At 35.5% G+C, this 14,444-nt stretch overlaps 1 protein-coding gene across 1 annotated transcript in view; it reads left to right on the top strand.

Annotated features, from left to right (window-relative positions):
• Polr2A (RNA polymerase II subunit RpII215) overlaps positions 1–14,444 on the top strand; it is a 224,370-nt gene that overhangs the window by 108,047 nt on the left and 101,879 nt on the right. The window contains exons 11-12 of the mRNA XM_090413957.1: positions 5,334–5,672; positions 11,655–11,783. Of these exons, the coding sequence (XP_090270083.1) occupies positions 5,334–5,672; positions 11,655–11,783 (468 nt within the window). The remainder of the gene's footprint in view (positions 1–5,333; positions 5,673–11,654; positions 11,784–14,444) is intronic.

Genomic DNA, 14,444 nt, shown 5'->3' with positions numbered 1-14,444 from the left:
AGGGGCCGAATCCTGCTGCCATACATACGGTCTACCATTGGCTACCCTTGTTATCCAGGGCTTGACTACAGTTAGCAACTCCACGAACAAAGCCCGAATTCCAATGCCAGGGTTCTTCAACACCTGTTCCTGCAGATTTGCGAGGAATTCTGCTGTACGAACGCAATCAGATCGTCTGCTAGGGATCTTTCTTCTTGCTACATCCTCGTAGTCACCATTGCAAGTCTCTAGTTCATGCCTGATTGTTTTTACTGTATTCAGGGAGCATTGGGCAGCAGTCGTAATATCCTTATTTTGATGGCGGGCACGAATCATCATGATACAAGTTATTCTCTTCCATGATTCAGGTGGGTTCCAGCTATCCATCCTTTCTGACATCTTGTATATGAATGAAGAAGGGTCCAAACTTTTAAATGAAGAGAAGTGTGTGTTAATACATGTAACTTACGGAAAAATATAATTAATTATAAATATGTCAAATTTATCCCGAACACCCTGTACATATGACTTTAGGGTGTTTTAGGTTAGGTAAGTAACTTAGGCTATGGTAATTCCGACTTGCATCGAAAATCGCCTTACGTTGGTCCGTAGGAACAGCTCTCCGACGTAACTCGAGGACCCACCCGTATATATATTAATGGTACTTATTACTATATTTAGCTCATTATGAAGATTTTGGATAAGAAATGTTTAAACTATTATAACATTTTGAAATTTAAATGTTAATTGTAGATTTTCTTTTTGTAATTTTATACTCTTCTAGTTCTTTATTATATCTTCCATTATTGTTTGAATTTGTACTCTTTTTCCCATGTTATCATTTATGTATGGTTGCATATAATGTTGTTATGTTACTGCCATTGATTTGTTTTGTTTATTGACCTAATTTATGCTTTATCTCCAAATTTATTGGTCTTCTAAAAGATCATATTGTCTTGTCGGTAAAATATTGAATATTTATATATATCACTTGTTTTTTGATGCAAGTTGCGTATTAGTTTCTTTCAGATGTGTCTTTTATTTGTGAAGTCTTCAATGTGACCTCTCGAAGGGTCTGTTTCATAAGGCACATCTGACTGCACACATCCATATTGATTATTGTTATTAAATGAGGGATGACAGGAGTTTGCCTCAGTCATCTGTGTGCAAAGTTTATGGTTACAAGTTTCTATTATAGCATATACAGTTTGCATCTTGTAAATATTTGTAGTACATTAGTAATGATTGAAAATATCTCTACATTAAAAAAAAAAAAAAAAAACTTAGTTGGCTGTAAAAATGTTTGCGATTTTCATTCATTGGTGATGCCTGTTTATATTGTAGAACAATTCGCCAATCAGTAATACCTTATTAGTAATGATCAGTGACTAAGTATATTTAAATTTTATAGAGGGAATAAAGTTGTTTTTTTGCAGGAGCCTCCACATTACAGTCGATATCAATGACATCCTTTATTATTATTATTTAGATGAGTATCTCCATGGAGTCAAGACTAATCTTGGGAGACCCACTTTAACTATTATTCACACAATACCTATCATGCCTCTCTTTATTCACTGTTGGGGCACTCACAATTACCTCTGGCAATCCATTCCACTCATTCACCACTCTTCAAGTAAAGAACCTAGTATACGCACCCTTACTAACCACACTCTTAGAAAACATCCAAGTGCGACCCTTTCTCCCCCTACTCCTCATGTATTGAAAAAATTTCTTTTGTGTCAATCTTGTAGAATCCCTTTAATAACTTATAATTTTCTATCATATTCCCTCTCCTCTGCCTATTAGCTAAACTCTGCAACCTACACACTTCAATCTATCCTCATAGGGAGCATTCCACAAACCTGTCGCCAGCTTTGTCACTTGTCTCTGAATCCTGTCCCCAAGAAAGGCAGGTGATCAAATCTGTGCACAGTATTCAACATATGACCAAATCATAGTCTTATCGAGAGGGATAATAACCTCCCTATCTTTACTTCTCAGTGTGTTCAACATTCAAGTAATCCTCTGAGCTACTTTGCCAATCATTGCAATAAATCCTCGGAATTTCAAATCTCTATCCGACATCAACCCCATATCCCTAGTCTCATCAATTTCCTGTTATCCAGTACCATCAATATGATACAGAGTGTTCAATCTTTTCATCCTGAAGTTCATTACCTTACATTTTGCAACTTTAATTGACATATTATGTTTTGCCCATACTGCCAATTTATTTAACTCATCCTGCAATAATGTGCAAGTTTGCACATTCTTGTAGCACACAAGCTGACATTCTGTCCAGGCCAACTGCTGTATTCACATTGCTTTTTCAATATATTGAGTACCTCCAGTTTTTCTACCTCAATTCTCACATCAGTAACTGCAAAAGTCACCACCTGAATGATATACCCTTACATAGTGATCATTTAGTAACTGAACTATTTCTTCTGCTTCTGTCACTTTCCTACCATCAGCACACCGAGTCAAGTTATCTTTCCATAATCATTCTTTCTCTTACTTGCTACACAGTGAAAAAACTCTTGTGTATTTACTTTGGCCTACTTAGCTCCCTCAGAATCTACTTTAGTCTTCCTTACCGTGCTAGTTGGCCTTTTAGCTTGTGCCTTATATTGCCCATGAGCATGCTGATCACCTTTTTGTTTCTATTCCTTCCACTGTGCTTCCTTTTTGCAGTTCCTGCTTTATATTGCTATTCATTCACTTAATATTTTTTAATCTCTACTTGGTTTAGCCTCCTGACCCTAGGTTTGCATTCTGATACTCCTTCTCTCAAACAGTACTCATCGAATTCCCGTGCACTAATGATATTCATTCCATGTAGTTTCTTATGTCATGGCACTGTTCCAAGTTGCCACCTTGGTTTGTCATAATCTCCAGCTTTGTAGTTCCACATAACTCTTTCTTGACTGAAAATTCCACATGTTGAGCAAACCTCCCAGAACATGACTACATAATCACTTTCTCTGATTAGAGAGAAAGTGATTATCTAACTGCTATTGTAGTTAGATACTATTACCTGATCCAACACTCTCAAATCCCTAGTCCTCTCCATCATGTGCTCTTTCAGGTAATTATCCCTTAGTAACTATATAAATTCCATTTTGCCATGTGCCCTTTCCTACTTCCAATATATATCCCCATAATTGACGTCTCCCATGACAATTGCTCAGCCTGCACTTACCCAACAATATGTTTTCTCTTTTGACCTCTCACACCAGGCAGCCCCAAAAGAACCATATCCTTTCCTTAATTTGTATTTTTGTCGTTTGAAGTTCTTCAGCTATCATTAATAAAGATCCTCTTCCTGCTCTGTGTTCTCTGAAAATGCAATATCCATTACATTTTATCCCTGTAATTACATCTGTCAACTAGATCTCAGTGGTACCAATAATTTTTGGCCATTTTGAGCTGACCAATGCCAACCCCCCCCCCTCTCCTGTATTTCTTATACTTTGGGCATTCATCTATATGCATTTCAAATACCTTTGGGCCCACAGCTGCCCTTTCAGATTCGAAACCTGGGAAACTGCACCCAGATCTTCACAATGGTTCCTGCACTCATACTCATCTATCCCTGGGGTGGCTCTTTCCTCATAGCCATTCCTATACTCACACTCTTTTGTCCCAGCATAGCTAGACACATGCTTGATTGCTTCCCCCTCTCCCAACTATCTCTAGTTTCCCTGATTTTGCACATTCAAACTCTCACTGAACAGCACTTTCTCCAAGTATCTAACTCCCAAAACCATTCAAGCACAGTCCATCAGACATATACAGGTCTTTTTGTCCATTTAATTTACTCCACACATCTATAAACTGCACACCATTCCTCCCGCACAGTCTTCTCATTAGCAGTCATGGCCCTTCTCCATTCTCTCCCATCATACTGAGGCAGCAGATCCACAATCTTTATTTTCTTACTCTTCCTTTTTTCTTCTTCCAGCACTTCTTTCATATCCTTGCCCATTGCATATTTCTCACCTTTCAAAACATTTGTACATGCCAAAACAATTAACTCAGTCACTTCCTTCTTCTGCAGATTCACAGTTTCACTAACATCCTTTATCTTTGCACCTGGAAAACACACTTTCATCACTTTCTCATTAAGTATACCTCTTATCATCCAATCCTCATGTAATACTTTCTCTTTTCTACCAGGTTCTCACACTCTTATGCTTGCCTCATTCACTTTTTTTTCTTTCTCCTTCCTACTATACCACAAGTGAATTATTTCTCTGGTCACTTGCACTCATGCTTTGTCTAGTTAAGGAGTCTGCATGAGCATACTATTACTTTCTGCACTGGTATCTCATCATCCACATTATTACTTTCATTCACTTCCTTGAAACTCCCATTTCTATTTTGCATACTATCATACACTGCTCCTGCTACATTCTCTCTCTTTGTAACACTTCCATAATCATGACTTGCATTCGATCACGAAACATTTCTCACACACATTCTCTTCATTTTCACTCTTCAATCACAAACTGTTCACTCTCAACAATAAATGCATTAAACACATAGTACATTGCACTAAATCATGCATATTAATAACATTCAACATCGATGTCTTGAGTGGTATTTTTCTCATATGCATTGGTGCCCCAAAAGTAGAACACCTTGAAACAGTATTGCATAATAATAGTCTTGATTAAACAACACAGTCAAAAATAAAGAAGATATCACCATTAATGTGTAACAATATCACCAATATTTACTAAAAATAAGGATTTATCTAAACAACATGTGTCTGACAGCTGTTTCTAAGGAGAATGCTAGCACCCTCTTTGGTTGGAAAGATCTGGGTTCAAATTATTTCTAGGATGGGAAGAATTAACTGAGGGTGAGTTAACTGGTCTTATATAGAGGTGGCTGAGAAACTTATTTTTCATCTTGCAAAACAGGCAGATAAGCCAGAAGAACCCAATGAACAGTTGAAATACATGGATCTTATAAACTTAAATATTTTGGCTGTAATTCACGTAATTCAAAAAAATACAAACCAGCAGAGATAGTATGGTTTTCCTAGTAAATGGCAAACTAGTTCTTTCATCTTGCAAAGCAGGCAAACTGACCAAAAGAACACATACAATTAACAGACACAATGCACTGTCTTAGTTTCTTCAGCCACAATTCTAAACAGTCTGATTCTTTCCAGTAGTACAAGTTTAATTTTTGCATTTAGTTTAGTTTTTTTTTATGCTTTTTTTAAAGCAAGAGTTTCAAACAGTTCCGATCATTTGTGTCCACTCTGTATATTTGTAGTAAATTGTTGAATCATTACATTTTTTTGAACTGTTTCACATGTGTATTAATTTTATTCTTAGGTTCTTATTGAACATGGCCAACTGATCAGTGGTATTGTGTGTAAGAAAACTGTTGGCTCTGCTAGTGGATCGCTGATGCATGTTGTGTTTGCCGAACTTGGACATGAAGTAGCAGGAGCCTTTTATGGCCATATTCAGACAGTGGTTAACAACTGGTTGTTACTAGAAGGACACACAATTGGAATTGGTGATACAATTGCTGATCCACAGACTTATATTGATATTCAGAATACTATCAAGAAAGCCAAGCATGATGTGATTGAAGTGATCGAAAAAGCTCACAATGATGAGCTTGAGCCGACTCCAGGAAATACACTGAGGCAAACATTTGAGAATCAGGTATTTGATATTCAATTTTAAATGAATAATTATCTAAATATATTCATAAAAACTAGTTGGTGTTATAAAAGTGCATTTAACTAAGCCTGTGGGCATAATTTTTTATTGTATTTTCACTTTGGTACTGTTAATTTACAACACATTTTTTCCTTTCCCTTTTATGTAACTTTTATGAGATAATTGAGTTGTCAGATTATATGAAAGATTATATAAGGGTCAAAGCTATATAACTGAGAGGAGACCTCCACATAGCCTTTAAAGGAATGCGGAGAACCGACCAGGGCTTCGGACCTAATGTCCAATCCTCACCTTCTCATGGTGCACCTTGTCGGGTATCTACTTGGATACTGAACGAACGAGGATGGGCTGGCAATTTGGGATTTAGCTGACCAAATTGTATTCTTATTGGTTAAACTAAAATAAGAAAATGATGGTCAAACATGACAAAATTTCATGCCGGCTGGGGCATCGCCTGGTTAAACAAGGCCCCCGTTGTTTTCGACAGGGAACCAGGTCGAACAGCGAAAAATCAGCTACTGGAACAAATCTGAAAACAAACCCCAACTCAACATCACCAGAGTTAAAGATCGGTACTATCAACGTAAGAAGCCTGAATGGCAAAGAAATGGAGCTAGCTGAGGAATTAGATAAGTACCAGATCGACATAATAGAGGAATTAGATAAGTACCAGACTGAAACAAAAAAGACCAAAACTGGTGAGATCTTTCTGAGCAATAAATACAAAATGTTATATTCAGGCAATGACAATCAAGGAAAACAAGGAGTAGCCATAGTATTCAACACAAAATATGAGGCTAATCTTCTTGAATGGCAGTCAGTCTCAAGCAGAGTAATGGGGGCAAATATGAGAATGGGGAACTGGACAATGAGACTTATTTGTGCTTATGGTCCCACAGAAGGTTCTACTAAGGTAGAAGTGGAGGAATTTTTTGAGGCTTTAGAAAAAGCAACTAACACAATGAAAAAGGAAAAGTTGGTCCTTGTTGGGGATCTAAATAGCAGTGTAGGAAATGATTGTGAGACAATACAAAAATATTTTGGGAAAATTTGGAAAAAAAGCAAAGCTAATAATAATGGCAAATATCTGTTGGATTTCTGCTCAGGACATGGACTGGTTATTACTAACACCATGTTCCAACATAAAAATGTGCACAAATTCACATGGAGAGAAGAGGCTAGGAATAAGAAAAGTCTTATTGACTATGTTATTGTTGATAGTGATGTTTTCTCCCTGGTGCAGGTCACCAGAGTGTACAGAGGATTTGAAATTGGAAGTGATCACTGTTTAGTCTTGAGCAGGATAAAATTGAATTTCATATTGAAAAGAATAACATGTAAGAAAGTTTTAAAGCAAATAAAAGTTGAGCAGCTCTCAGATGTGAACTGTAGACTAAAATACACAAAGATTATTGAAGAAAAAATGAAAGAGTTTGAGAACAGGAATCAAACCTTGAAGATTCAGTGGCAAACTCTGAAGAAAACATTGATTGATTCTGCCAGAGAGACATGTGGTGAGGTTGTCTGTAAGGATAAAAAAAATCAGAATTCCCTGGTGGACAGAGGAAGTTAAAGAGGCAGTGAAGGAAAAGAAGAAAGCATATCAAAAGTTCCTGTCAAATAAGTCAGCTTGTGCTCTTAGAGAATATAGAGACAAATGCAAGAATGCTAAACACTGTGTAAAACTAGCTAAACAAAAGTCATGGGAGGACTTTGGCAAGAATATAGAAAATAAATATCAAGAAGGTGGCAAAATATTCTGGAGGTTGTTGATGAAGCTTAGGAATGGAGGAAAGAGTGCTATAAAAGGAGTTAGAGATGATAAAGGTGACATGAAAACGGGAGAAAAAGATATCCTCGAAGTATGGAGAATTACTCTTTGAAAAACTGCTAAATGAAACAAGCAGTGATGACAGCACAGTGGTAAAAAACACTGACCAGGCATGCGGTCAGGAATACATATCCATACTTGAAGTAGAAAAAGCCATCAAAGGCTTGAAATGTGGAAAGGCAGCAGGAGTAGATGATATTCGACCAGAAATGTTGAAGTATGGTGGTATAAGAGTCTTACAGTGGCTGCACTGCATAGTTCAGAAAGCCTGGACAGAGAGCCGAATTCCCGATGATTGCAGTAGAGCTCTCATAGTACCCATATATAAAAAGGGAAATAAAGCTGAATGTGAGAATTACAGAGGTATTTTCCTACTGAGTGTTCCTGGCAAGATCTATGCAAGTATACTTGAGAAACAGTTGAGAAGAATTGTGGAAGAAAAGCTTGGTGAAGAACAAGCTTTTCTTCCACATTTGTCTCTGTTTGGCCTGAATCCAAAGTTTTAACTTTGGATTCAGGCCAAACAGAGGCTGTCAGGATCAGATCTTCACTTTATGACAAATAGTCGAGAAAGCATGGGAATATAACAAAGATCTGTATTTAAGTTTTGTCAATTGGGAAAAGGCATATGACAAGGTGCCAAGAGAGAAGCTATTCAATATGCTGCAGTTATATGGTGTCAATGGGGCATTATATCAAGCAATACTTAGTCTTTATTTGAGTTGTAAGTCAGCAGTTAGAATTGAAGGGAGTACAGGAAGATGGTTTAATGTTAAATCTGGTGTAAGACAAGGATGTACATTATCCCCTCTGTTATTCATTATCTATATGGATCACATTATGAAGGAAAGCGGTATTAAACATGATATCAAAATTGAAGATGTTAATGTCAGCTCTTTGCTTTATGCGGATGATGTTATACTTCTAAATAAATCCGCTACAAGTCAGCAATCTCTGACTAAATTCAGTAGCTGTTGTAATAGATATGAAGGTGAGCAATAAAAAGACAAAGACAATGAAAATCGGCAGAATCATTGAAAATGTCAACTGTGTTGTGAATGGAGAACCTGTGAAACAAGTAAAACATTTCAGCTACTTAGGTGCGATTTTTACTGAAGATGGTAAATTAAATATAGAAATAGACAACAGAATCAGCAAAGCTGGTATGGTGGGAAGTCAATTGAATTAATTTATATGGAATAAGAGAGAAATTAGTCGGAACACTTAATTAGCTGTATTCAAGACAGTGTTCAAACCAGTTTTAACTTATGGATCTGAGAGCTGGGTGAGAAGTAAAATACTTGACCATAGACTTGAGACCGCAGGTATGAGAGTCCTGAGAGGCGTGAACAGATGGCATCAATGGCAATATCATATTAAAAACGAGAATATTAGGAAAGAACTTGACATTGTCAGCATCCAAGAATGCGTTAGCAGAGCTAATCTCAGGTGGTATGGTCACTTAAAGAAAATGGGCGAGGAAAGATTAGCAAAACAAGTGTTCTCTGCTGGGTTGGCAGCAAAACGACGCAGAGGAAGACCAAGATATAGGTGGATTGATACAGTATAAAGTGCCTTAGAAGATAGAAATATAAGATCTGATAATGTTGGAGTCTTGACAAGTAACAGACTGATTTGGAGGAAAATTGTAGATAGGAAGTTAGTAATGATATAATTTTTTCACGTAGTACTGTCATATCCTGTACACCCCTTGTGGGTACATGGCAGGAATTTGATGATGATGAGACTTTTCTTATTCCTTGCTTCTTCTCTCCATGTGAATTTGTGCACATTTTTATGTTGGAACATGGTGTTAGTAATAACCAGTTCATGTCCTGAGCAGAAATCCAACAAGTATTTGCCATTATTATTAGCTTTGCTCTTTATTTCAAATTTTCCTAAAATATTTTTGTAGTCTGACAATCATTTCCTACTCTGCTATTTAGATTCCCATCAAGGACCAACTTTTCCTTTTTCATTGTGTCAGTTGCTTTTTCTAAAGCATCAAAAAATTCCTCCACTTCTACCTTTGTAGAACCTTCTGTGGGACCATAGGCACAAATAAGTCTCATTGTCCAATTCTCCATTCTGATATTTGCCCACATCACTCTACTTGAGACTGCCTGCCATTCAAGAATATTAGCCTCATATTTTGTGTTGAATATTATGGCTACTCCTTCTTTTCCTTGATTGTCATTTCTTGAGTATAACATTTTGTATTTATTGCTCAGAAAGATCTCACCAGTTTTGGTCTTTTTTGTTTCAGTCACCCCAATTATGTCGATCTGGTACTTATCTAATTCTTCAGCTAGCTCCATTTCTTTGCCATTCAGGCTTCTTGTGTTGATAGTACCGATCTTTAACTCTGGTGGTGTTCAGTTGGGGTGTGTTTTCAGATTTGTTCCAGTAGCTGACTTTTCGCTGTTCGCCCTGGTTCCCTGGAGAAAACAACGAGGGCCTTGTTTAGCCAGGCGACGCCCCAGCTGGCATGAAATTCTGTCATGTTGTACCATCATTTAATATTGTGGTTTCTGTCAAAAAAGATACAGTTTGGTCAGCTAAATCCCAGATTGCCAGCACATCCTCGTTTGTTCAGTATCCAGGTAGATACCGAACAGGGTGCACCATGAGAAGGTGAGGATTGGTCATTAGGTGAGAAGCCCTGGTCAGTTCTCTGCATTCCTTTAAAGGTTATGTGGAGGGCTCCTACAGCTTTGACCCTTAAAAATTTTTTGTATAATTTTTTATGCAGCTTGCAATATCCATACACAGTTCTTTCAGCTCACATTGGAATTTTCAGCTCACAATGGTTTTACTCCATTGCAGGTGCAAACCTGCAATGGAATAAAACCAAGTTTAAAATTGCTTGGTATCTTTAACATAATTATACCCAAGTTAAAAATACTTTCTACATTTAGATCTCCTCCTGAGATTTTTATTTAATAAGGTTAAAACGCCTTATGGTAACTTGTTTTGGTAAAATACTTACAAGCTCTGCATTACTAAATCTTGGTATTTCTAGCCTGGCTCCCACTGATGAGACCTCAATAAAGGTTGAAACCGGTCTGGGTAGTGGCCCCTTGCCTTTAATACAAAACTTCATACATTCCCTTCTTGGAGATGTGTTTTGGCATTAAGGGTAAATATTAAGATTAGTGATCAGAGCTTGCTCCACCTTTACCACGAGTTGCCTTGGTCTTGCACTACCTGTGGGATCAGCTAGTCTTGCATCAATTGCAGGCGCAAACTTGACATTTTGTCTGTTTGCTCACTTGGGAAAAATGGAGTAAAACCAAGTTTAAAATTGCTTGGTATCTTTAACATAATTATACCCAAGTTTAAAATACTTTCTATACTTCACAATATACACCGAGCATCTCCTAAAGATAAAACTGGTAATCTCTCACCCCTCTAATACATCTCACCCTAGTCAGTGACTGAGTTGAGGTGTATTAGAGTGTCTTCCACAGTATTTTCAAACAGGGTTGCTCAACAAATCTTACTCGCCATGAAAAAAACTTGCCAAAGATCACCCCCCCCCCCAAAAAAAAAAAAAAAATCTAATGACATGTTCCATAAAGTGATTAGAAGTGATGTATCATTGTATGGAAAAGTCAATGAATAATAAGTAAAAATAACATTAAATTCTGGAAAATATAATTTGCTACTTGAATATTCCAGTTTCTGTTCTTGTTGTTTAATTTGAAAGTCATGCTATGAAGATGCTGTTGATACCTGAGCGAAAATATTATATTTTATACTATATTTTATTATTATTATGTTACACTTCCAAGGAAGTCCAAAGACTCATCGAGGGAGAGTGTGCCAACAGCATCGAACGATTGATCCCCTTCCAACTATTAACCGTGCTCAAACTTGCTTAACTTTTTTTGTGAGCCATTAGTAGCAGGGGCTCTACCAATCGACCAACCTTTGCTGGCTAATATTTTATACTATATTTATATATTTTAAATAAAATTTTATTTACAAAAAATAAAATATATATTTAAGTTAAAATCCACTTTATGTTATTTATTGATTATAATCATACCAAATTTGGCTTCAATAGAAGTGTGTGTATAATGTATAAGAATTGTATAATAATTGACTCTTTTTTTTTTTTTAACCCAAAGGTGAATCGTATTCTTAATGATGCAAGAGATAAAACTGGTGCTAGTGCACAGAAGTCTCTTTCTGAGTTCAACAATTTCAAGGCTATGGTGGTATCTGGGGCAAAAGGTTCAAAGATTAATATCTCACAGGTATTGGCTAGTTTTGTTTCTTTATTGATTTTTGTAGATGTTTGCAGAGAACATGAGGAATAGTTTTAAATATTTTTTCCTACTTCATAAAGCATATTTTTCTTGTAAGATAGTACATGATTAGTGCAATATGCTTAAAAATTCTGTATTAATTTTCTCTAAACTTTGTCAAGGTTAAATATTGACATTAACAGAGTCGAATATAAAACTCATTGATTTTCATTCACTCAGGAAACTTCTGTCACTGGTAATTTTTTCTGTTTATACAATAGGAAAAAAGCAGCAGTTTTAAATAGTGAGCACAGAATTGTGTAAATCATTGATATTCTATTGATTTCAGTACTGAAATTACTTAAATGAAGCACTTATGTAGAATTTTTAAATTCAAAAAAACTTTTTCTGCTGTCTTTAATGCTGATTCTATAAATATTTCATATAAGTAGAATAGAATAAACATTATGGCAATGATATGCATCTTGTAAAAACAAATGCTTTTCAGCATTAGTCCAAAAGAAGTAAAGCAGGTTATGTCACATTGATCAGTTCCTGAAGTGTACCCTAGAGGGATGTGCAATAGTATACTGTAATAGTATTACTTTATTAGTTGTGCAGTTTAAATAAACTGCACAACTAGTTTCGTCTTCTTAGATGACTTCTTCAGGGTCATAACATGAGGGTCTACCAACAAACATTGTGAGAGAAAAAAATCTATATATTAAAGTGTTTTTAAATTCAATTCTGTTCAAAGTGTTCTGTGTATCCTTCATTGTTGAGTGTGCATATGTGTTCAAGGTCTCATGAATGGCAAAGTGGGATAGCAGCACAATGACAGTCTGGGAGATTATAGCTGAAGTTAGTGTTGAGATGTACTGGATGGAGGACAATTTCTTTAGATTCTACAATTCTTCTTTCCAGTTCATGATAGCATCGAAAAATATTTTCCAATTTATCCCATATGACTGGATAGTTTTCAGTGTTAGTGTCAGCAGAATTTAGGATGTGGTTCGACAGAGCTCAGTCATGTGTGACATGTCTTTTATGTTCCTCTAGATGTAATTCGATGGATTTTTCCATCTGGCCAAAGTAGGGCATGTTGCAGTTGCACTAATTGAAAGGTATAAAAGGCATAGAATTAAAAGGTATAAAATGCCTTTCAATTCTATGATGAACTACAGAGAAGAAGAATTGTAGAATCTAAAAAAATCATTCTCCATCCAGTACATCCCAACACTAACCTCAGCTATAATCTCTGACTGTCATTGTGCTGCTATCGAACTTTACCGTTCACAAGACCTTTGAATGCATGCGCATGCCCAACCATGAAGAGATGCACAGAACAGCTTCCAATGTTAATACATTAACAACACTTTAATGTATAGATTTTTTTTTCTCTTGTAATGTTTGTTGGTAGTTCCCTCATGTTATGCACCTGAAGAAGTCTTCTAAGAAGATAAAACTAGTTGTGCAGTTTGTTTAAGTTAAAATAGAGTTTCTATTTTTTTCTCTCAGCTTAGTCATTTAATCTGTTTTAAAAAATATCTCTCAGCAGAGTAAATCAATTATATCATATATATAATATAATCATATTCCAGTAATTATTCCAGAGAGTTGGAAATAAAACTTATGGATCTGAAATCCTTAATTTGGAAACCAGTGTTCTCTTTTAAAGAATTGCTGAAACAGTTGCAATTTTAGTTGCCAGGTTTCTCTAAAAGTCATAACAAAAACTAGTCATCTTCACTTTCTTCCCTCTTTTTACCTCCTTTAAGGTTAACTTTATTTTTTCTTATAGAAAAATAAAGTTCTATAGAACTTTATTTTTCTTTCTGTGCGAAACTGTTCGTTTTTTTTGTAGTAAAAAAAATCTCAACCTACGTAACTTGCTCCTCTGCAGCAGTTGTTTGGTCGTCATTGTCATAACACACAATTGATAACTTTTAAATGTTTTTCTTCAGTCATGAAGCAGTAAAAATAAGCCACCATTATGTGTTATAGTTATGGCATTTTACTTGAAAACAATAAATCAAACAAACTGTAAATCTAACTTTTCATATCATATATGCATTTAAATTAAATTGCTATAATTTCAAATCAATAAATTTGTAATCAAATCAATGCATTCATTTAGTTCGAGTAGTTCAATATTAAACTTGCATTTATATTCAGTATGCACAACATACGTAGTAGACATTCTATTCTTTAAAAAAAATTAATTGTACTTTTCTTAAAATATAATTTCATCAACAAAATAAACACAACATATAATTATAAACAAATTAAAATTGGCATACTGTAGCTAAATACTGCAGTAGATCTATATATCTTATTCTTCAAACAACTTTACCTTTTAAGTAGGTGTGAATTTGTAATATACTATTGTCCTAAGCTTATTTTCATAGCTCACAACATGAATTAATTTAGCGTAATTAAATACTTGAACACATTTTACATAACACAGATTCTTTTTAATACTGGTATTTAAAAAATATAATTATCTTGCAAAGACTAATCAAAGACTGGATCATGTGACTGAGTAGATTGTGAAAAGTGACTCTGGCTTCACGTTGAGTGTTACCTTCTTTCTCGTTTTTTTATTTTTTGTCCTCTCTGTTAAAGTAACGTTCATGGATAAGTTATATAAATTCACCCTTAATTATGAAC

This window comes from Typopeltis vanoorti, chromosome 24 (genome assembly GCF_054136105.1).
Source record: "Typopeltis vanoorti isolate ZY-2024b chromosome 24, IOZ_Tvanoo_1.0, whole genome shotgun sequence".
In the NCBI taxonomy this organism is placed as follows: domain Eukaryota; kingdom Metazoa; phylum Arthropoda; class Arachnida; order Uropygi; family Thelyphonidae; genus Typopeltis; species Typopeltis vanoorti.
Note: the sequence above shows the minus strand (reverse complement) of the source record. Positions and strands in the feature narration are given on the sequence as shown.